At 46.9% G+C, this 24,761-nt stretch overlaps 1 protein-coding gene across 3 annotated transcripts in view; it reads left to right on the top strand.

The window, feature by feature from the left end:
* The window catches only part of KCNJ5 (potassium inwardly rectifying channel subfamily J member 5), a 54,044-nt gene extending 31,089 nt beyond the window's left edge, over positions 1-22,955 (top strand). Inside the window, exons 1-3 of one of the 3 annotated variants that reach the window (XM_051812458.1) lie at positions 1,605-2,102; positions 10,149-11,095; positions 22,617-22,955. In XM_051812458.1, the coding sequence (XP_051668418.1) occupies positions 10,156-11,095; positions 22,617-22,954 (1,278 nt within the window). In that variant the 5' untranslated portion in view covers positions 1,605-2,102; positions 10,149-10,155 and the 3' untranslated portion in view covers position 22,955. Of the gene's footprint in view, positions 1-1,604; positions 2,103-10,148; positions 11,096-11,220; positions 11,380-22,616 lie in introns of those variants that run through there. The other 2 variants (XM_051812460.1, XM_051812459.1) reach the window with 2 other exon arrangements.
* Positions 22,956-24,761: the final 1,806 nt, after the last annotated feature.

Raw genomic sequence — 24,761 nt, 5'->3', positions numbered from 1 at the left:
TGCTGCAAAGGCATCCCTGAGAGCTCTGAGCAGGCAGAAGATGTAACATAATTTCAGAGGATTTAATCAGCAGTTTATTACCAGGCCTTTTGCTTTCACTGCAAATGGTTTCACTGCTGATTTGGGTTCAGTCCTTGGAGCTGTTTGCAGCTAATGCTGTAACAGGAGCCAGGCTGGCTGGGCTCATCTCACTGCCCACACGGTGCTGGAGTGGGAAATACAAACCAACAAGTGGAAAAGCAAAATTACATCTGCAAACCCAATTTTTAATGGACTAAGTCCTTGGTCTGGCTCCAGATTCTTGTCCCAGCTGGCCAGATCCAACCTCTGTGGTTGGGCTCCGTGAACTTGGACGTCATTTTCAACCTTAATATTTTCTGATTCTGTGATTCCACATAAAGATCAGAGAAGAACTCTGATAAAAGGTGTGTGTTTATGGAGATGGGCTTCTTAACCCAGCCCCTAGGCAATATGATTATTCATAATATTCAAATCTCTGGTTATTTCCCTCTCTGTCTGTGCATTTCTCCAGTCTAGTTTCCATAATAAGGTGTTAATGTAGCCTAGAATTAACCTGATCAGAAACAGGTTTTATGATCTACAGGAAGCTCCACTAGTTCCATTTTTAACCTGTTCAAAAAAAAGGAATGCAAATAATAGGTTACAAAACGTCCACACAGTAAAACAAAAATGCCATTCCACTGCTGACGTATTTCATTAGTGATAGTGTAATTTAAAAAAAAGTAAACTGAAAATCATTCAAAGCAGAACGTGGGAAAAATAGCTTTAATATTCCAGCTATACTGACACATTCCTACAGTGCTTTGGTTTTGAGAAGTTCTCTTTTCTTGACCGGTAAATCCGTGAAAGCATTTCCGATGGGCTGTAATGAATGTGGTCCCAGAGCAGAGAATTAGGGAGGACAGGAGGACAGGATCAGGGGAACAGGACAACAAAGCCTGGAGGCAACCTGCAGTCACTAGGCAGGTCTGGCTCATATCTGCTGCTGGCCTGACATTTGCTTTTCAGAAAAGAAAATATTTTACTAAGCTGAGGAGACAGTGTGGTATTATCAACGATAAAAAAAAAAAAAAAGGAGAAAAAAGAAAAAGATAAAAGAATACAGCAAAGCACTGAAGAACTTTGAGAGCATTCCCTGGATGAATCCCAGGAAAACACCACAACTCCATCAGCAAACACCACGGCAGGAGCTTGATGGTTGACAGGCAAGGGGAGCGTGCCAGAGGAATCATACTGGCCCTCTTTGTCCCCACTTTTCCCAAATCCTTGGTCCAGCCTGGATGAGAGAGTTCCCCCAGTGCCGATGACTATGGACACACGCGGTCTCTGAAATGTGCGGCTCCCTCCTGGTTTTGGGAACTGCTTTCTGTTTGTGTGCTTTTAAAAACACAAGAACACAGCCCCCACCCCCTCAAACCCCATATCCCCTCCAGTAAATCCGGGACAGGAGGTCCCGGCAGGAGAAGGGAACTCGGCGCTCGGGGGAGTGCGAGGGGAGCGCAGCCCCCGCGGGTCGGACCCGAGGATGCCGGAGGTCTTTCCCAGCCCCAAAGCTCCTGTGATCCCGAGCTCCAGGGCTCGGATTCGCCTCTCCCCCTCCTCACCAGCCCTCCCCGCGCTCGGCAGCGCCCAAACCCCTCCCTCACCCTCCCTCCCCACCTCCGCTCTGGCTCATTCACAACAGATAAGGCGCCGTCACACGCAGCCTCCCCTCCCTCCCCTCTGCCCCAGCCCTTAAAAAGCTTTATACCGCCAAGAATCCCTTGGAACGGGAGAGGCGGGAGCAGGGACAGGAAGGCAGAGGAGAGGCAAAAGTATCTCCGCATCAGCGGAGGGTTTGGAGCAGAGCAGGGAAATCAGGGATACCCGGGGACAGGGGCGTGGGCATCCTCATCCTCAGTGCCACGTAAATGTTCTCTCCTGTCAGGGAAGGAGGCAGGAGGCAGCGCGGGGACCCGAGGACGAGCCCAGCTCGCCGGTGATGGCATGGACCGGCCGCTGCTCCAGCCGCGCTTCCCTCGCCCCGCTCCCGCCCGGCTGCCCCCGAGGGCGCGACACTGATGCCGAGCCGCTCGTAGCGAGTAAGTCACCGCATTTCCTTTGTTATCCCAGCTCCCTCCTGCGCTCCGCTGGCTGCCAAGGACCGGGAGCACAGCAGGCAGGAGGACTGAGGTGAAATGTTGGGTCAGCCGAGCGCCAGACTCCCCAAACCCGCCGCGATGGGAGCTGGAGCTGTGCCGCTGTCCAACTCCCCAGCGCCAGGCAACTCTGTGGGAAACCAGGGATGGGATGTCGGTCTTGGGCAAAAGCACCGTCAGATCTCAGAAAGGGATTCTGCAGGAATACACGTTAAAAAATCCACCCTGCTCGGGTGAGAGGAGATCACTGGAATGCAAAGGGCACTGGGAGACTGATCAGTCAGCAGCCCTGAAATGCATGGAGTGACTCCATAATCCTTATCTGGAGTCAAAGATTAAATTCTTTCATAATCAGGATACTTGCCCATGAGCTGAGAGTTTAAAGAGCCCTGGAACCCAGTCTTCAGCCGATGAAGGGGCACGTTCGGCCCTTGGAGGGGACAGGGAATGTATTGCACTGGGAATCCCTGAGGGGTTCATGGCTCTGGGAGGTAAAACATGACCGATTTTTTTATCCATGTCCTGTTGCATCCCTCACAAAGATGCCTGGAGCCCTCCAGTTTGTCTCAGCACATGCTGGGTGGCAGCCCCATGCTCACTTTTGTACAGCTCCCTTGGCTTTGACTGGAGAGTTTCAGGAGCCAATGAAGAACTGGCAGAAAGTGGCCCTGTCCCAAAAAACTTACCATCTGATTTTGGGGATTCTGGCATCACGCAGCTCCTTCCTCCTACCCCTTTTAGGTAGACCTTGGGTTTGTAGCAGAGCAGCTGAGAGGGAAACCAAACTGGCTTCTCTCACCTGTACTCTGACCAGTCCAAACCACCAGCATCTCCTGTGGCAGGTGGGGAGAGTGTTTGTGTTGGGGGAATATTCTCCATCTCTGGAAATTTCCAGCCCAATTATTTGCCAAAAAAAGGCAAACAGAGTTTTGGAGTCATGTTCTGAGGCAAATCTCCAGACTCTTTATATGTCACCCACTTTCTGTTGGGTTTGAGGTCAGAAGAGGCCCTTGGATGTGTGGGGTGAGCACTGGCACTGCCCCAGCAGTTTGTGTGAGGTTGGTTTGTCTCTCTGTGACCCTTGTCTGCAGTGGGTTGAAGGCCTTGGGGCAAAAAGAGCCTGGGTTTGGTCAGTTCATCTGTGAACTCTTTGGATGCAAGGTACTGGGGAAGTGTGAAGTGGTACAAACAATTTTATTGTATTTTTTTAAGGCAGCTGCCAATTACAGAGTGATTCTCAGGTGCTGTAATGGTGAATTCCTAAACAATGGAGAACAGGAATGTTTGTGCTCTTGGGGCAGAATTTTCCCTTAAAATCGAGGTTCTGCTTTCCCCAATATTCACAATGTTTGCTGTGTGCAAACAGCAGCAGAGACAGGAGTGTCTTATCAGGACAAAGGTGTCTCTTTTTCTTTGTTCAGTGTTGGGTGAAAGACAACAGTCACATTTTCAGTGATGACATAAGGTGCCCCTAAAAATAGAGACTGGGGTGAGAGGGCAGAGACAGAGAGACTGCAAAGTGCCTCAGGCAGAGTCACCCCCTTGGAGGTGGAAGGATCAAATTGGTTTGTTTTCAGGTTTTATTTGTTGGTAGAGAAAATATCTGTTCTAACTTAAGAAAAACACCTAGGAGCATAATATTGTGATTGCATCCTTTGCACAGGGACTTTTTAATGCAGTGAAGTATAAGATAATTAACTGAGAGTTACCTGGATTTTATCCTCCCATCCACCCTATGCAGTTGTGGCACAGCAAGTAGGAGATACCTTTTATCCTGTAGAAACTCCATTTTCTTCAGTCTTTGTGCTATAACAAGTTGTTAAAGCCTGTACACCAGGATCATTATGACAACTCAAAAGGCATTTTCTAATTTTCATCTCTTTTTTTCTGTAAAAAAACCCTACCCCAGTGCATCTTCTCATCAGTTTAGTTTCTCTGGTCTTTTCTGCATAGGTCTGAAGTTATTATATTTGAGGCAACTGAGAGCTCGTGTTATCTGTGGGATTTTTTATGCTTCAGTCCATAGGTGGGGGAAAAATCTATTTGAAATCTGTAGAGAGAACAGAAACTGTCTTTCTTGGCACTAGAAATAATCTTCCTAGTTATTCATGCTGATAGATCAGGCTGTGTAGGCTCTGCAGAGCAATCTTTAGACACACCTGAAGCAGGCAGGGACTGTATTCACTGCTGCTGGAGTGGGGAAAGGAGAAAAGAGTTGTACAGTGATTACAGGAACTCATTTAGGATTTTGGAAATGCTAAATTTAATTCCCTGCCCTGCCACAGACTCCTAATATGAGTCTGGAAGAAGCATCTTTGTGACTGACTTCCCCATCTTGAAATAGGGGATATAGAACATTTCCTTATTCCACAGCTCTTGGTAAATACATAAATAGAATTTGAAAGCCTGTGAAACCTGTGTTGAATGCTGGGAAACACTTGGATACTCTGGGATTGGAAGGGTCCCACTGGTACCTCACAAATGACAATGAAAGGGCTCAGGGATATTAGAGCTGGGACTATCCAGCATTGCTGGGGAGAAGGATGGATTGGGAGGTAATTAGCAGGTAAAATTAAAGTACAAATGCCCATGGACTCTTTCTTTGTGTCATATTAGCTCCCTGGCCAGAGGGAGTTTGTTTGGAAAGACAGAACACCTTCTGTTTGGGTGTTTCTGAGCCAAATGGACTCTGGGCAGACAGGAGCCATCAGCAGCCCAGCTCTGGGACAAGCACAGAGTCCTCCTGCTCCATGAGGACCATCAGTCACCCAGTCTGTGTACTGGGGGGGTCTCCTCCAGCCCCAGAGGAACTCCTTTGTGTGATGAAAGCAGTATTGAGACACCAAAAACGCAGAGGAAATGAGGGGCATCGTCCCCCCTCAGTGCTGGGTGAGGTTATGAGCAGGAAATATTGGGCTGAGGAAGCTTTTGAACCCCATTTATTAGTGAAGTGCCCCAGGTCTCCCTTCCTGTGCAGTTTCTTTCAAGCTTTTGCCCTGGTTTTGAACAGCAAACTCGTTCTCAGCCCCCCCTCCACCTGTGGATCCCCAGGCACTTCCCAAAGCGGCACCACCACAATCTCTGTTAATGTGAAGTCAGAAAAGCAAAAGATTATGTGATTTACACAAAATTTACCTGCCTTTCTTCTTGCATGTGTCAAAAGGTGTTGGTGGTGTTGACTGTTCAGTCTCAGTCATACACAGGCAGGAAATAAAAGTAAGTAAAACTAAATAAAAGGATAGAAGGAAAGGTGCCTTTCTCAGGGAAATCAAAGCCCCACCTAAGTCAGTACCTGTCTAACAGTCATTTATCCTCAGGGTGTCAAAGGCCATTTTTTCCTAAGATTTCTTCCTCTTCCTTCATCTTTCCACTACCACTCAATGTTCAGCAGCCAACTCTTTTATTCTCTTTGGGTGCTGCTGCTTTCATTTGCTTTATTCTTCTGCCACCTTTCCCATATTATCAGTGCCTGCCAGTTAAGAATTTCATTCTCTTGCAGCAGTGTGACCCAAAGAAGAATTATGTGGCCCAGAGGAACCTGGGCACAGCAACCTTGTCTTTGTTTGATATGGTGTGGGCCAAAGGGCAGCAAAACCACCAGGTCAGATTTTCCAGTAATATCTGTTTAGTATTATTGATTGTTTGTTGAGTAGTACAGGGCTCATTGTCTGGAAAAAAAAAAAAGACGACAGAGTTAAGTAAAATTCTGTTTTGGGAAGGTGTGGGAGGTTTGCTAAAGAACAGTTGCTCAATTATTCTCATAATGAGAGAAAACACAGGTATCAGGTTTAAAAGAAACAAAAGAAGTCTGTTTTTACACAAATTTGATGACAAATTCATGTCTTTAAACGCCTCCTGACTCCGGTTTAGTCCTCTCCAGCAGCAAATCCTATCTCCAGTTAAATTGGTGTTCACTTCAGCGAGATCAGAAATGGTTAAAGGGAAAAAAAGTTGCCTGGTCAGCAGGGAAAAAAGTTTCTTGCAGACTTTTCATGTTTTACCTTCTGTGATGTCTTCAGCAAATTGCTGGAGCTGTCAGGAGGGACCTCAGCTCGGCCAGGCAGGGCTTGGAGCAGCTCTGCCAGAGGTTCTCCCCTAAGCCCAACCTGACTCTCCTCAGCAGATCTGAGAGCCCGAAATGTCACCGCCGGCCCCGCTCTGTCATCTGGGCAGCGGCTCAACAACAGCCAGGCTGATAAAGAGCCTCTCTGCCAGGGTGATAATGCACTGACTCACAGCTCCTTGGGCAGCAGCCTGTCCTCAGGGAAGGCAGCTTTGTAAAAAGTGACATTTTTATTATCCTGGCCTCGTTTAACCAAAGATGGGAAATGCCAGAGGAACAGGACGGGGGGTGTGACTGGAAGAGACAGTTTGGCCTCCCAGATCTCTGTGCTGGAGGGGCAGGGATCTATAGACTGCAGGCTGAGCCTTTGGGAGGTGCTGGCACATATTACCTGTTTGTGGGAAAGATGCTTATGCTTGGCAGCAGTGGTAGTTTATTACATGGGGAAGGAGTTAACCAAGTCCTTACAGTGCTCCTTTTTGAGCATCTTGTCCTGTGTGCTAAAGTTTCCAGGGCAGTTAAAATAATAATAAGGGAGTGACAGCAAATTTCCTTGTGCCTGGGATCTCACAGACTGTTCATGCCCATATCACAAATTTTACCATTGGGGAATTAAGGTAGAGGGGAAAGCAGTGATTTGCTCAGAATTAGAGAGAAAATACTTTTGGAGAAAATCATTTGAAGCAGAGAGCTGGCTGGTGTGCAGCCACCCAAAGCTGTGCTCAAACTGCTGACCAAGATCATTCTTTTTAAAGAATCTAAAGCAAAAATTCAGCTGCTCAATTATTTCCAGTAACCACATACTGAGGTTACACTTCTCGTACGGGGGGAGAGTTTAGGATTCAACATCAGCAGGAATTGTGTTGCCACTGAAGCCGCCAGTGAAGTTCTTAATCAGCAGGAATGTTCCTGCTTTAATGGATCACTTCTAAGGTGTTCCTGAAGGTTTCCAGAAAGATTTCAGTTGCCCTCTTGCTGGAGATCAGTAGCACTACAAAAGGGATGTTGCCAGTCCTTGGACTGTTTAGTCAAAGCAGGTTTCTCTGTACGTTCATTAAGGGGCAGTTCCTCTTGCCTGCTCCACCAGAGTGATATTTCCAGGGATTTAGGCTTTTAGACTGTTTTTATTCTGTTCTTTTTAATATGTTTTCAGATCCTTTTGGTCTCTTTGGTATGAACCTAGAAGATGAAACCTTACACTAGATTAATGTCTTGAAACTGCTTTTTCTGGCTTAGTGCCAGTGAAACTCAGCTTCAAACATAACTTTTATAATAAAATTATCTTTAAAGCAGTCCTTTTAAAATTGAAAACATGCTACACTTACCTGGTTTTACATTTAGATTGATTAAAAGCTTTTTATCCAAAAGGAGTAATTTTAGATTAATCAATCAATGCAAACATATATCAAGAGGGATCTTCACAAGAGGAAAGCAAAGAGGTTCTTCGCTACCTGATTCCCTTTCAGGTAGAGGATGGGAGGCTTCTTTTCCTATTAAAGAGGGGGTAAAAAAGTGTGTGATTGTTCTGCCATGTGAAGTGAGAGTCAATGTCATTATTGACACTAATTATTTGACAGATAGTTATTATTTGACAGATAGTTACTGTTTGACAGCCTCTGGCAGGCACTTTACACGTGTGTGGGGACAAACACCACCGTGCAGAGGGGTCGGGAGATTCCCATTGCAACAGGCAGTGAAAAAAGATGTGTCTAAATCCCCCATGAGCCAGCTCTTGGGAGTCTTGCCTCTAGGAGGGATGGAAACAGAGGTGGGGGTGAATAGTCTGTCCAAATCCTCGGTGTTGCTGTTGGAGAAAGGGAACACCCAGCACTGGGGTTATCCGGGATCACTGCAGTGGGGTGGCAAAGCTGATCCCTCCTAACTGATCATCCCAGCATTATTGATCCCCTATTGTTTCCCCCTTCCTGTGGCTCAGCCCTGGCCCAAAACCTTCTGAGCAGGCAAATGTGCCAGCGTGCAGCAGCTCTGGGGCTGGGCTGGGACAGATGGTTGGGCTCCTGCGAGCAGGGCCAGCGGGGATGGTTCCAGCAACCGGCTGCTTCCTTGGAGTCACGACTGATGGTGACTTATCCAAGGGCTCAGAGTAACTCCTTGCTGTTAACCAGACTTGGCTGCAGCAGAATGGAAGTGGAAATTTGTTGCCTCATTTATTCATCCTGCCTCTGCTTCCTTCCCGCCCACCCTTCGTGCTTTTTAATACCGAAAAGATGAAGCTGCTTTGCTCGGTCTTAAAATTGTCTTTCCCAAGATACTCTTAATTGTAGCTCTACACCTTTTCTCATTCACAGGAGCATAAGAAGATTAAAGATAGAGGGAGCAGTAATAGATTTAGTTAGGTTTTAATAGGATTTGCAGAGGACAATGCAGAGAATGAATGCCATAGAAAATATTGCTGCTCTATCTTTGATATCCCTAAGGCTGCTTAGGGAGTCTTTGATGGAGATTTTGTCTGTGCCCTGCATCCAGAGTCAAGATTCTCATTTTTTAAAGGAGTATCTAATCATCTTAGTAAACAGGATGTTACATTATAACCTGCAAAAATCATTGCAGCCATCATTTTGTGTTATTTATTTGTGTCTCTGCATGTGGGCAGTGGGATTTTAATAAGTGCCTGGTGATTCTGTCTAATGTCAGGGGTGAGTTCTGAGATCCCACTAACAGCAGGCCTGGATCCATCACACCCGCCCATGTGGAATTCCAGATGCTCCATTCAAGGTCTGGTTCACATTTGAAGCCCCGGCTCACAGAATAAACTTCAGAAATCTGAATTATCCCTGGAGACGCCTCTCTCTGCTGACTCTGAGGGAAACCTTCATGCATAATTTAGCCTTGTGGTGAGGTTTAGGTAGGCAGTGGTGCTCAGCATTTTCTGTTCATTCCTAAGGTTTCTCTTGATATGCACCCAAAACCTGAGGCATCAAAAAACTCCAGTCCCTCTTGAACAGACGTGTTGATGTATCTTGACTTTGTTCCTAGTTCTGATCTCAAGCAAATTTGGTGTTCAAAAAAAATCTAAGGACAAAAAAATACCCCCAAAAATGTTACAAGGTTTAACTATTTCCTGACTCCCAACCTTGCCCATCACCAAATTCTCTGAGGTTCCAGGACTGACTGGCAGCTCATTGATGTTTGAAGAGCCTGTGGATAATAAATCACTATTTAACTTCACATCATTGTATTGATTTAGATTTAGATTTATTATATTTCACAGAATCACAGAATATCACAGAATATCACACAATTTTCTGAGTTGGATCCACAAGGATCATGAAGTCCAGCTCTTAAGTGAATGACACACTCAGGGGATTGAACCCTTGACCTTGGTGTTATTACTACCAAGTTTTAACCCACAGAGCTCATCTCAGGGTCATTATTTATTTATATATTTATATCCTTATATATATTTATTATATCTGCATATTTGTTATATTATTTATATCATTATTTATATATTTGTCATATTATTTATATATCATTGTTTATATTTTATATATTCATTATATTTATATATATGTTGTATTATTTATATAATTATTTGTATATAATTATATATCATTAATTACATATAATACAATTATATATATTATCTATATATATTATAGATATTATAGATATTATGGATATATTAACTATATATTATTTATAATCCATATTATAGATAATTATTTTATATCATATAATTATTTGTGTATTTATTATATTTATATATTTGCTGTATTATTTATTTACATTTATTATATTTAACTTAGCAGCATCATATTTAACTAGTGGCTGTTGGGGGAGAAGAGCTGAACCCTCTCAAAGTGTTTCCCAGAACAAGGTCTAATGGTTCAGACAGTGACACAAAAGGGGGTTTGTCTCAGCGATTTTCCTTCCATCTTAGACCGCATTTCTTTGTCCTGCAGCCCAGCCATGGCTGGAGATTCCAGGATCTTCATGAACCAGGACATGGACATCGGGGTGACCTCCAGGGAGCCCAAGAAGATTCCCAAGCAGGCTCGGGACGATGTCCCCATCGCCACCGACCGGACGCGCCTCATCTCGGCCGAGGGGAAGAAGCCCCGGCAGCGGTACATGGAGAAGAGCGGCAAGTGCAACGTCCACCACGGCAACGTGCAGGAGACCTACCGCTACCTCAGCGACCTCTTCACCACCCTCGTGGACCTCAAGTGGCGTTTCAACCTCCTGGTCTTCACCATGGTCTACACCATCACCTGGTTGTTCTTTGGGTTCATATGGTGGCTCATCGCCTACATCCGGGGAGACCTGGACCACCTGGAAGATGAGAACTGGATCCCCTGCGTGGAAAACCTCAGCGGGTTTGTGTCCGCGTTTCTGTTCTCCATCGAGACGGAGACGACGATCGGTTACGGCTACAGGGTGATCACGGAGAAGTGCCCCGAGGGCATCGTGCTGCTCCTCATCCAGGCCATCCTGGGCTCCATCGTCAACGCCTTCATGGTGGGCTGCATGTTTGTCAAGATCAGCCAACCAAAGAAAAGGGCTGAAACCCTCATGTTTTCCAACAACGCCGTGATCTCCATGAGGGACGAGAAGCTCTGTCTCATGTTCCGGGTTGGAGACCTCCGCAATTCCCACATTGTCGAGGCTTCCATTAGAGCCAAACTGATTAAGTCCAAACAGACCAAAGAAGGAGAGTTTATTCCCCTGAACCAAACGGACATCAACGTGGGATTTGACACTGGAGATGACAGGTTGTTCCTGGTGTCGCCTCTGATCATCTCACACGAAATCAATGAGAAAAGCCCCTTCTGGGAGATGTCTCGTACCCAGCTGGAGAAGGAGGAGTTTGAAATTGTGGTCATCCTGGAAGGGATGGTGGAAGCAACAGGTAAGGATCTGTCAAGAATCAGTCACAGTTTGGAGGGGGGAAGGGGTAAAACAAGGTGCAGTTTGGAGAAAGATTTTACTGCCAGTGTCACCTGGACTGAGAACAGGGTCCTTTGTCCTTCTCAGGTGGGATGTTGTGCTCTGAGATAACCAGCACTAAAAGATGGGTCCTCGAGCTCCTGTTGCAGTGTTTCACACCCCTTTTGTAAGTCTGGGATTCAGGAAAGGAATCAGTTGTGGAGCTGCTCATAATCACTTAGAATTGATCCATGGGAAAAAGGAATGGATTAAAGGAATTCCTGAGGTCTCTCGTGGTCCTGTTTCCTGTGATCAAAATTCATGGCACAAATCTTTTCCCATTTCTCCTCTGTATTAATAATTGGCTGTAACTGTGCTATTTTAGGTATTGCTGTGGTGTTGCTTTTTAAGGGAGGCTGTGAAGTGTCCAGGTCTTACTGTGTCCCATAAACCAGCACGTGCTGGAGCTGAATGACTTGCACGTGGTGCAGGACACGTATTTGCAAAAGGAGCTCAAAGAGGAAAAATACAGAAACTGCTGTTGTGCCTCTTGCAGCCCAGCATCTGTTTAACAGCTTAACCAGAGCTGTGTAATGGGCAGATCAGGAGATCTCCTCAACCCATTCCCAGTTTCCTCCTAGGGGGGTGCTTGTGGCAGGTGATGAAAGAAGGCTGTGTCCATGTACAATAAATCTGGAAAAGCGCTGGGCCTCAGCTTTCCAGAGTGTGGAAAGGTGGGTGAGTGCATGGATGGCCACAGAGGCCTCCAGGCTCCTTCCCACAGGGACCTCCCAGGCTCTGGATTGGGAGGAGGGTGGCTCTAAAAGTCCTGGTACCATGAGGTCATTTCACCTCTTGCAGCCCATTCCTTTGTTCTGGGGGTGAGGAGGAGCTGGCAGCTCTTCCTGCTGCTCTTCCAGCATGGGGAGGGTATTTAAACACCCTGAGATTCTTCAGGGAGGACTTCCAAGCCCAGGGTGCCTCAGTGGAATCAGGGGCTGGAAGGGGAATGTCAGGCAGCTCTGAGGAGGGAAGTGCTGTCTAAAGATGGGGAAACGTAGAATCAACAATCAGTCCCAGTTTTGAGGAGGAAAGAGGTAAAATGAGGGCAGTTTGGCAGTGAGATTTTACTGTCCATGTCACCTGGACTGAGAACCTCTTGGGACAACATCCTGTGACTGAGTCAGGTGGGAAGTTGTGGTCTGAGGTAACCAGCAGTGGCAGGTGGGTCCTTTAGCTCCTGGGGCAGTGTTTCAAACTCCTTGTACAAGTCTGGGATTCAGGCAAAGGAGTTGGTCATGGAGCTGCCTATAATCACTTAGAACTGATCCGAGGGGAAAAAAGCTTTTATAAGCTGTTTTTCCCCTTGGTGCTTGAGTATTTTAGTTTTGAGGTGGCCCTGTGAACCCAAGGTGGTGCTTGGATTTTTTTTTTCCATCTCGATGAGGTTCTCTCTGAATCACTAGCAAGGGTTTTCAGCTTGGTACGAGTACTTGGAGGTACCAGCACCTTGTCTCACAAATTCTGGCCTTTGCTTACTATGAATATTATTCTCTTCTTGAGATTTGTCCTTGTTAGGGTCCTAACAGCCTGAGGAAGGGGAGTCTCAAATTCCTGCATCCCAGACTTTTACTTTTAAAGACAGAGAGAGCTAATTCAGTGTCCCAGTATCTGGCTTTAGTCAGGAGGTGATTAGGACTTTTCCAGAGAGAGCTGTTGGGAGATGATACAGAGGTTACCCTGCACCAGGGCTGGAGTTTGCTCTGCAGAAATGGAATTTATCTGGCACTGCCAGGCAAATGTTCTCCCCCAGCAGAGCACTGGCAAAAGAAGGGGTGGGTGGAAAAGACTGTCAAAGGCAAAGATTTGTAATGGCAGCTTATCTGGGAGCCTGAACATTTACTAGAGACCAGAACCTCTTAATCTGAGCATGGAATGTTGCTGGTTTGTCCAAAGCCTCTTTCCTCGTCACACAGTGACACCATCAATTCTGTTTGAAGCCCTTTGCTGTCAGTGAAGCTCAGCCTGTGTGAGAGGAAGTCATTATCAATAACAACCTCGGAGTTAAAAGCATGGCATAGGAATAACATTGCCTTACAAATGGGCTCCTGTCCCAGAGGGATTGCACGGATCTGTGCAAATGAGTTATGCTGGGCTCAGCCAGGCTGGGAAAGGAAAAACTGGAGCTGGAAGAGGCAGTTTGCACTGAACCCAGAGCTGGATGGACCTCAGGTGATCCCGTGAGCCAGTTCTAGGCTGGGATGGGCTCTGAGGGACATATGGCAGCCAGGCAGGGGGGGTTTGTCACAAGGAGAGTCTCTTGCAGAGACTGTTTGTGCCTTCCTGCTTCATCCTCACACTTGGGAATACTGATAAAGCACTTTGGGGGATATTAATCCCAACCTTTATACCTTAAAATCTGCTCCAGTAAAATTCTTTAGGTTCTTCCCTTCCCATGTCACTGTGCCAGCCCCATCTGCTCCCAGGGATGGTGTCATGTACTCACAGCAGGACTGCTGTTAAATCATGGCACTCTAACAGCCTGGACTGGGTCAGGGCAGTATAAAAATACAGCAGATCATTTGTTTCCTTAGTAACCCCTATGAAAAATCAGGATCCACCACCACAGGGTTCCCTGGCCAGGATATCCAGCTCCATTCATGGGGCACGAGGGGTTGTGAGTCCTGTGTGCTCAGCTCTGCACTTGTGGGCAGGAATAAAATTAATGGAAACTCAGTCCATGTGTACAGACAACAGCAAATCCCACCATAAATGCAGCCAGTGCTGGGGCAAACACAGCTGTATTTTTTGTAAGGTATTTTGGAAACAGGTGAAAAAGGTGATTGGCAACATATAAATGACAAGAAATTTAAGTGTGATGTCTTGACTAAAAGTGTGAATACTTTTCACTGATAATTAGGGACAGCAATATTTTCAGTAGATTTAACCAGCCACACACATATTACAAATGAAACGTATCATCTCTTCTCAAACGAGTAGCTCTATTTACTGACATTTAAGTTTAATTCTGATCCAGTGGAAAGCAAAGACAGTAAATAGTTTCAAGTGAAAAGTGTAGAGTAAATTCTGAGGAGTTCACACCCTTCAAGTAATTGGTCTTTTTGTTTGTTTGTTTTTTACAAAACAAAACACTGTGGTTTAAAACAATGTTTTTGTTTTCAAGTTTACTTGAATTTTCAAAAGCCTGAATAACAACACACTGAAGAACAGCAGCACAGCAGCCAGGCTAAAATGTGATGTTGTTATTTTGCTGGAAAACACAATAAACATTGTGTTATTGTAGTGAGAGCTCTCCAGGGACTCGGGGCTGCTCCCACAGAACCAGCTGTGGCACAAAGCCCATGGATGTGGGTCTTTCCCATCAATATTTGAGTCTGGGTGAGGCACTGGGAGTCCCCAGGAGGATATAAAAGGCCAAAGGGGTGGGTAGATTCTCGGCAGATCTTTTGGGATCATTGGCAGTGAAAGGGGCACTGTAAAGACAAGATCAGTATAGATGAAAAGTGTTCTGATCCCAGTGCTGCTCCTGTGCAGCAGCAACACTCCCAGAGAATCCTTAATGGGCTGGGCCAGGGATGACTCCAGGGAATTCATTCCCTTTGGCCTGAGCAGAAAGGGACACTTGGCCAGCTCAGCTGCCCCCAAATCTGCCCTGCAATAAAAAGGAGTGAATGGACTCCTGGTGCCACTGCCTGCAAACAAAATCTTGGAGCCATCCTGTGGAAGGAGCAGCTCCAGGTGCTGTCAGCCAGAGCTCTGCCCTTCCCTCCTGATCCCAAATGGGACAGGGTGTGCAAAGCAAAGCTGCTGGGACAGGCAAGAGCAGGAGGGATTCAGACCCCCCTCCCTGTGAGGCAGAGTCAGCTGGGTTGTGATGGGGAATTTGGCTCGTCCAATTAGGGAGCCCATGGTTTTAATTATTATTTTTTTCTACAAGCCATCACACAATGTGATGACATGCTCTGCAGATCCTACAAGACCTTCCCTTCCCTTCCCTTCCCTTCCCTTCCCTTCCCTTCCCTTCCCTTCCCTTCCCTTCCCTTCCCTTCCCTTCCCTTCCCTTCCCTTCCCTTCCCTTCCCTTCCCTTCCCTTCCCTTCCCTTCCCTTCCCTTCCCTTCCCTTCCCTTCCCTTCCCTTCCCTTCCCTTCCCTTCCCTTCCCTTCCCTTCCCAAACCTTCCCTTCCCAAACCTTCCCTTCCCAAACCTTCCCTTCCCAAACCTTCCCTTCCCAAACCTTCCCTTCCCTTCCCAAACCTTCCCAAACCTTCCCTTCCCAAACCTTCCCAAACCTTCCCAAACCTTCCCAAACCTTCCCAAACCTTCCCTTCCCAAACCTTCCCAAACCTTCCCAAACCTTCCCTTCCCAAACCTTCCCTTCCCAAACCTTCCCTTTCCAAACCTTCCCTTCCCAAACCTTCCCAAACCTTCCCAAACCTTCCCTTCCCAAACCTTCCCTTCCCAAACCTTCCCTTCCCAAACCTTCCCAAACTTTCCCTTCCCAAACCTTCCCAAACCTTCTCTTCCCATTACCTCTTTTTCCCACCACCATGAAATAAGCCACAAGAGACACTCCAAGTGTCTGATTAGTCCAGTCACTAAATAAAGTCTTAATAAACTCTTATGTAAGGAGAGGTATTTATTTTTCTGGCTTAGATCTGTGTGATAAAAGGTGATTTAATGATTAGCAGTAATTAACCCCTCCTGTCCCTGGGAGACTCTGGGCAAACAGCAGGTTTTTCACACCTCAATTTATCCACCTTTACAGAGGACAGAATACAATTTCCTGACTGTAAATACAGGGCCAATTGGAGAAGTCACAACAGAAGATATGCTGATATTAATCATGATTTTCATGGGAGAACAAAGGAAGGGTGAAATTACTAAATGGAGATTTTGTGCATTCATCATCTGGTTTAGGTTGTCTTGGATTGTTTTGCATTTTGCATATAAATAAGTTTTCTGCAAGAAGGACCTTGCAGAACTGTTACAGAAACTGCCTAAAAAATTATAGGGAAAAGGGAGATGTCTCAAGTCATTCCTTCCACGAGCTGGATTGTCCTCCAGGGGCAGAGGTTTGCAGCCTGGTATCTCAGGAGCCTCTGCAGTCACTATAAACACCTTGTGAGGGGCCTAAAATCCCCTGGAGTGAGCTGGGGCTCCAGCTGTGCCTGGCACAGACACAGCACTTCAATCCAAGGTCTTTGCATCATAAGGTCCTTTTATTTTATTTTTTCCCAGTGCCTGGGAGCTTTGCATGCCTGGAGAGCATTCAGACAAATTAAAATCCTATTACTCTCCTCTGGCATAAAAATCAAAGTGAACCAAGCCCAGCCATGTCCTCTAAAGGAGACAAGCACAAATAATTGGAGGACCATGCTCCTACCTTCTAATATTCCTTTTCAAGTTGCAGGAATATTGACTTTTTGGAGGTTACAGTGTTCCTTGGTCTAATTAACGCAGAGGGGCTAATAAATTTTGCAACTTACCATATGCTAATGCAAATTGAAAGACATGTATTGCTTAATTACAGCCATAGAACTTAAAATTTGTACGACTTGTCCTATGACTTCCATCACTGTGACTGCACCTCTGAGAACACCAGCTCCCTGTGCTCCTGGGGCAGAACAGCTCCAGAGCAGCCAGTGCAAGGGGAAAAGTCACCCTGGATACAAGAGGGTGTTCAGCCAAGGGCAGAGCAGTGGGATCACTCCCAGCAATATCCGTGTCTGAAGTGCAGAGAGAGCAAAGCTGGCCAGCACACAGTCAGCACCCACATGACATTTTAGCAGCAGATAATCACTGAGCTCCCTGGCATTTAAATGAGCAGAGTTAATTTTAGGCTGATGAAAAATGTTGTCTTGGCAGCCCCAGGGGTCGGGATGTCTCTGTCCCCTGAGAAAGTTCAGGCCGTGGAGCAGAACTGAAGATTCAGCTCTGCCCTCGATGGGATCCGAATGAACTGTGGTGGCTTCTTGGGTTGGAAGAGTGTCCAAGGCCAGGTTGGACGAGGCTTGGAGTGACCTGGGCTAGTGGAAGGTGTCCCCGCCCATGGCAGGGGTAGAATGAGCTGAACTAAAATGTCCTTTCCAGCCCAAACCACTCTGTGATTCTCTGTTCTTTTGGCCTGAAGTTTACTCCAATGAAACACCCAAGTGCCCAAACACCACTTCTCTGTAACTGTGCCTGTACCACTCAAACCCAAAATGGGGAGTTAGGTCTACTCTAGGGAAAGGCATAACAGCCTTTAGGGCCATAAATCCCCTGGCTAAGGGCACTCCTGGGTTCCATCCCTGTATGGGCTGAAGAGTTGGACTCGATGATCCTTGTGGGTCCCTTCCAGCTCAGAATGTGCTGGGAAATATCCTGTAAAATATCCTGTGGTGCCCTTGTGCTCTCCCATGAGACCTCCAGTGAGGGTCCTGGCTGGGATGGGATGTTTGCCATAGATAAGGATCCTCCCACAGCTGGGGAGAGCCTGGTGGTTCATCCCAGATAAGCAAACACCTGAAAACACCAGTAGATTTGGGATAACGGGGTTTGGCTTTAGCTGGTATTTTTCCAGGGTGTACAAGCCCTGGGGATGAGGAGCAGTTCCCAGGGGGAGGCTCAGCTCTGCTCCAGTGGCACAGCCTGTGGCATTCTGGGCTGTGCAGCTCCGTGGACACTCTGAGCACCCCCATTCCCAGGATCCCAGTTTTGCCAGCAGCATCCACATCCCTGGGCTTTGGGAACACCAGAGCTGCCTGATCCAGCTGATTTTGATGACAGCAAAGGGCCTCATTATGTGCCAGAGTTCCCTGACATGATTTCACACACCGGTGTTTCCTCAGCAACTCTCTGTTCTCGGCTGTAATGAAACACCTGCTTTCATACACTGCCCAATATATTTTGTATCTTTGCATCTGCTGAGAAGCAGAAAGAAGCTATTTAGGAAGGATCTCTGGCTGCCTGAAACGGGAACATGCCCAGCTCTGTTATTGATCTGTGACTTCAGCCCACGGACAAAAAATTCCCTTCTTCTGCTATAATGAAATTATCATTAAAACTCTATGAAATGTTTATTGCAGAACCTGAAACCAGGAGACAGTCCCCTGGTCTCCAGCTAAAAAGCCTGGAACTGGTTTTCAGCTTTATTGAAAACTTGATGCATCTGCTTATAACTTTGTACGAAACTTTTTTCTGGTTTCAATTAAAATTGAGTTTTGTTTGTAACCCAAAGCTGAGCTGCTGAATTAAGAGATGACAAAGCTGCGACCAGAACTTGACAGCTGAAGATTTCACAAACCATTTCCATTTTCCAAAATTGACGGATTGTACACATTTTTTTAAACCAGATTGTTTAGGAGAAAATGAAACTTCTAATGGTCTTGCAATCCAGAAAACATGATACTCTTGAAACATATAAATCTTTGTGACTTTAAGTAAGTTTTAAAGAACATCTACTTAGGCTGACAAAGGGAAAATGAGGATATAGGGCCATGGAGATGTTCCAGGAGCTGGAGCCCCTCTGCTCTGGAGCCAGGCTGGGAGAGCTGGGAATGTCCAGCCTCGAGGAGAGGCGGCTCCAAGAAGACCTGAGAGCCCCTTCCAGGACCTAAAGGGGCTCCAGGAGAGCTGGAAAGGGATTTGGGACAAGGGATGGAGGAACAAGACACAGGGAATGGCTTCCCACTGCCAGAGGGCAGGGTTAGATGATATATTGGGAAGGAATTGTTGGCTGTGATGGTGGGGAGGCCCTGGCCCAGGTTGCCCAGAGAAGCTGTGGCTGCCCCATCCCTGGGAGTGTCCAAGGCCAGGTTGGACAGGGCTTGGAGCAACCTGGGCTGGTGGAAGGTGTCCCTGCCCATGGCAGGGGGTGGCACTGGGTGAGCTTTAATGTCCCTCCCAACCCAAAACCACTCTGGGATTCTGTTTTCTTTTGGCATGAAGGTTATTTAAATGAAACACCCAAGTCACCAAATACCTCTTCTCTATAACTCTGTGTGTTATGGAGGTAGTTAAATCCACTTTAAGAAAGGATTAACAGCCTTTACCAGGGCCATAAATCCTGTGATTAACTTTGCAAAAAACCTGGGGAGTTTGCAATCTCTCTTGATTTCTCGTGCTCCCCGAGGTGTCAGTGCCTCAGGGTTGCACAGGTGCCACTGCAGAGGTGTAGACCAGCAGTGTCAAAGTTTTTGTGGTACCCAGGTGTAGTCCTGTTTACAGCCAGGAGCTGGACTCCACGATCCTTGTGGGTCTCTTCCAGTTCAAGATGGTCTGTGATTCTGCTTTCTATGAAAAGTGACTCCTTACGCCCCAGACGCCCCATGGACTCGGATAAACGAGGCTTCTGAAATTAAGCAGGTGATTTTTGCAGAGACACACAGCCAGGTATGAGAGATCTCAGTTGAGGGAATTGCTGTGCCCCTCTGGAAGCTGGAACTGGGATGTTCCGAGCACGGAGGGCATGGGGCACGTTGTGTGCCAGTGCCAAGTGGCTGCAGCCATGTGTTCTTAATAAAAATAAGGTTTATTGTTTCCACACTTCTTCTGTCATCTTTTTGGAGTTACAGAGGCAATAATTAGCTGGGGACATTACAGATGCATTAATTAACCAGGCTGGAGAGCACAGGGCAGCCTGCAAAGCAGGCACTTATTGGAATTTGAAGCAGAGACAATGCTGTTGTTTACTGGGGAATGTAGGAGTTGCCAAGCACTGTGTCCCCACGCAATTAAAACACCACTGCACATGTGCTAAAAAGGAATATTTGAATGGGATTATGGAGCAATTACAAGTTGTCTTATTGTGCTGGCTCAGTGTACCCCTGGGGTTACAGAAAGCAGCTACTGCAGGAAGCTGGCAGTGTGCAGGATTTGGTTGCTGAAAGCTTTCTATTGTTCCTGCTTTAATTGGATACTTACAGCAGGAGAACTGGGATGGTGTCCCTGGAGCTCAGGTTCACTGTCAGGTACCCCCCTAGGGAAGGAGCTATTTCAGGCTGGGATTATAAGGCAGGAGTTTCCTTAGAGTGCCTCAGGCCTCCACATTCACAGGGACACCCCACCTTGGCCTTGGGGATTTCTCCAGGACGCTTTGATGTAGCACTTGAAAGGCTGTGATAAGAATGAGCTGGTTCATTCACAGAACTGATCCTGGAGCCTCTGAGGTCTCCTCTCCTGCTTTGCTGGGTTTGGAGAAGACACCTGGAGGTGTTTGGGATTTCTGATGCAAAACCAGCTCTGTCTGAAGGAAAAAGGGCTGGTTTGTTTTAACCATCTCCTCACTGCACATACATGTGCTGCTGGTTTCCAACCTTCTGGCCTCCCAGCACAAGGCAGCATCAGGGAAATGGGATTATCCCTGCAGCCCATGCAAACAGCCTGGGAGAAAAGCCTTTGCCCAGGGAGCTCAGCAGAGTCAGTGGCACAGATCTCCTGAGAAAACCTGCAGCAGGACTCCGAGATCAGGAGGACACAGAGACCAACAGGACTCAGAGCTCAGCAGGACTCAGAGATCAACAGGACTCCGAGATCCTCGGACTCCCTGGGCTGCCTGAGTGTTGAGCAGACCCAAAGGAGTGAGGGGTTTAACCTCTTCCCCTCGAGGGCTGAGGAGCCCAGGCAGGAGAGGCTGCACGTTGTGGTGCCACCGCGTCAGGAGTGGGCTCGCTCTGGTCTTTAGTTCTAGAGCAACAGCTGAGAGCTCCCTGAAAAGCTTCTGGAAGAGCTTCTCCTTAAGGCAACACCACCTGGGATGGTTTTTTTCTCCCCTGATTTTATTTTTCAGAGCAGCCTCTGCACTTCCCGGTTCCTTCCGGCCCAGGAAGCCGAACAGTGTGACTAACACTGCACTTGTTGTTCCTGCCCAGAAGCAAATCCTCCTGCAGATCCTGGGGGGGGAATTGGCTTTTCAGTCTGTGATACAGAGCTGGAGATTTCTGTGTGCCACTGTCCCCCTTTTCCCCTTTCAAGAACCAAAAGCAACTAATACATCCTGGCCTGGGAGCTTTAAACTGAGGGAAGCAGTAAGAGACCAGTCAAGTTTTGCAGAGCACTTGCTTGTGTGGGTGTCTTTTAATGGACTGTAGCAATTACGAGAACAAAATATTCATCTTTTTGCCAAGGTGCTTTGGTTTTTTTTAAAGGAAAGGAGTTTTCTGGTTACTCGGAGATTTCAGTCACTCAGCTGAGCTCCCATGGGGGGAATAGATGATCTGTTCTGCCCTGAAATATCTAACGTTTTGGCCCCTTTACTTTAGATTTCTGTCTGTGTGCTTGGGGCTGCAGGAATTAGACTTGGAAGTATTGACCAGGAACTGGGTCAAGTACATGTTTTGAATGTATTCCAGTCAGGCCAATCTCTTACTCTCCACAAGAGAACAGTGGGAAGACTTTGTCAGGTCAGGTTTTCCAAATTTCACCAGAATTAATTCCAAAATCATAACATAATTAGGACAAACCCAAGAAAAGCGTTTGGAAGAAAAGTCAACCTTGACATTGGCCGGTGATTCCAAGAGGATTTGTTCACAGTTACACTTATCCCTGCTCTGCAAAGCTTCTCTTTAAACTTTTCCAAAGCAAATAAACTCTGATCCTTGGGGCTGAGAAGCAGCTTAACAAGTATCAGTTTCCTGTTGTCCACTGTTCACTCAGCCCAAAATCCATTAAAACATGGGACTGGACACTCCAGAGGTATTTAAAAGCCAGTTTGTCCCATCAGTCATGAGGAATTGGGGCCCTGTCACTTTGTGGCTGAACATCCGGGGGTCTCCACCTGCCATGAACAATTCGGCTCATCCAATTAGAGAGTCCAGTTTTTAAATTATTATTTTTTCGATAAGCCATCACTCCACGTGATGACACGCTCTGCAGATCCTACATTCCCTTCCCTTCCCAAACCTTCCCTTCCCAAATCTTCCCTTCCCAAACCTTCCCAAACCTTCCCAAACCTTCCCTAACCTTCTCTTCCCAAATCTTCCCTTCCCAAACCTTCCCTTCCCAAACCTTCCCTTCCCAAACCTTCCCTTCTCAAACCTTCCCTTCCCAAACCTCTCCTCTCCTCCCCTCCCCAAACCTTCCCAGACCTTCCCTTCCCAGGGAATTCTGGCCCTGCTGGAGCTGGGGAGGGATGGGGTCGGACCCGGGGGAGGGCAGGGAAGTGGCTCCCCCTGCTCAGGGCTCTGTGGGTCAGGGTTGGGGTGCCCTGGCCGGGCCGGGGGTTGTTCCCGTGCCATTCCCATTCCCGTTCTCATTCCCATTCCCATTCCCTGGCGGTGCCAGCAGCACAGCACGAGGGGCAGGGAGCGGAGGGCACGGAATCCCAGGAATCCGCCCCTTTCCCGGGGGGCTCAGCTGTTCGTGTGAGGCTCGTTAAGCGAAGCCGTTCGTGTGTCCCGGAGCACCCAGGGCTGGAAACGACACGAAAGTGCTTTTAGGGGAGCGCAGCGGTCGGGTGAGCGCTGAGCCAGCGCTGCATTAACATCCCTCTCTCTCTGCCCAGGGATGACTTGCCAGGCTCGCAGCTCCTACATGGACACCGAGGTGCTGTGGGGACACCGCTTCACCCCCGTGCTCACCCTGGAGAAGGACTTTTACGAGGTGGACTATAACAGCTTCCACAGCACCTACGAGACCAACACCCCCGTGTGCTGTGCCAAGGAACTGGCCGAGTCCCGCCGGGAAGGGCAGCTCCTGGGCCACCTCTGCGGTGCCACCCTGCTCAGCGGGGGCAGGGAGGCAGAGACAGCCCGGGAGGAGGAGGAGGAGGAGGAGGAGGAAGGCAGGGAGCCGGTAGGATTGGATGGAGCCAATGGCACAGCAGGAGAGGTGCCCGTATAACCCACTGGGAGACTGGTGTGGAGAGCCGGGAACTGCCCGGGAGCCAGGCTGGGATTGTGTCCCGAGCTCTGCTCCTGCCGCGCCAGCCCGGCGAGCCCCGCACAGCAGTGCCTGGTCCCCTCCCTCTCCTCTGTACAGCGAGGCTTTGCTCCCCCCTGCAAGGCTCTCTGATCCCTGTGGACGAGGCTCACTCCATCTCACCGCCGGTAAAACTGAAATTCCCACCACTGGTTGTTTCAAAAGGTGTTCGTTGGACATTCAGAACTCTTCTCCTTCCCGAGGGGGTTCAAAAAGTCCAGAATGGCCCATCTCAGTATGAAGAATGTGATTTCATACCTTCACTTAATTTGTGAGTCAATGTATTGTAGACATTGTTACAGCTAAATTAAAAAAAAAAAAAAAAAGAAAAAGAAAAAAAAGTCTTCTTGTATATAGTGAAGTGTTTTGCCTTCATGAATTTTACAAATAGATTTCAGTGTTTTTCTCCAGGATCACAGGCATTGTGATTTATTTGCTGCAAAATCTGATGTGATCGGGGCAGCTTTCCCTGCAAACCTTTAGCATATTTATCCAACATTTTGTCTTTTTGTCTTCTCCAACTGAAGTGCTTTGTGTCATCTCTTCATGGAATCTCTGACACCTTTCACAGGCTACCCATGATCTGAGTAAATTTAGATCTTGCCCCAGTGAAGGTTTTTTTCTGGCTTGGATGTTCCAGTTTCAGTTCCAAGTGATGATTTCAAATAAAGGAAGTAGCTATCTGGGACTTGAAATGTTTTGGACTTTCAGAGTCCCTGGAGTAATTCAGAAAATTCTTTGCTCTTCTGCAAAGTATGTATTTAAAATAAAGGTTGAGATGCTGATGTTCCTGTAATGGGAACACACACTGACACAACTGAAGCCACCAGTTTTGATCTTTAGAAGGGGTAGAGAATCAGATTTCCAAAGGGGCTTGTCCTGTCCAGAAAAGGAATGAGGAAAAATAGTCTGTGAGATGAAAGATTTCCACAAATTCCAACAACACAGGAAAAAACTGGCCTTGTTGGGGAAAATCTTATCTCTCAAACTTTGGTGGAAAAAATAAGACACCTGCAGAAGTACTTCTTTATTAAATGGAATGAAGAATATATAATATGGAAGAGTTATTTTCCATATAGGAGTGGACTGTGAAATAAATGTGCATTGTAGTAGGGATGGACTGAGCTGCACACTCGGGACCTGAAATATGGTTTTACCTCTTTATATTAATACAAAGACAAGCTAAACTGGAAATATGTCTTATTGACATGGAAACAAAGGGGAGAATATTATCTATAGGGACCAGAGATACTTTAGAGATGGATTGTTAGAACGTAGATAAAAGAGAAATTTGAGTTTTGTTCTTTTTTTCTGAGGAGGTGACAGAATGAACACGACATGATTCTGTTGTGCTTAATCCCCTGTTAAGAACCAGCAACCAGTTTGGCCTCCAGGATACAGGAATTACCATTATGTTACACAGGAACTTTCCAAGTGAAGTAACTTCATTTGAAACACTAGTCAGTTCTAGAAAGCATCTTGCAGACTGTGAGAGAACAGTGTTTTTCCAAAGATCTCATCTTAGTTTTTCTGCTCAGCTTCCTCTTTTTCCATCCTAAGCCTCAGAGGAACAGGGGGCAAAAAACAGGGAGAAAAATCAGATTCTTAGAAGGGTTTGTTCTTTTTCTGATCCCTTCTCTTCTCCCCCTACCTCTGCAAGATAATTATGTGTCAAAACCAGTTTTCAGAGTTTTTTCACTCCGTAGCTGCAGTGAACTAACAGAGGAGA

Source organism: Manacus candei, unplaced genomic scaffold (assembly GCF_025592945.1).
Source record: "Manacus candei isolate 608988 ecotype Guabito, Panama unplaced genomic scaffold, ASM2559294v1 h1tg000086l, whole genome shotgun sequence".
Taxonomy (NCBI): Eukaryota; Metazoa; Chordata; class Aves; order Passeriformes; family Pipridae; genus Manacus; species Manacus candei.
The sequence above is the reverse complement of the archived record's forward strand: the minus strand, read 5'-3'. Positions and strand labels throughout refer to the sequence as shown.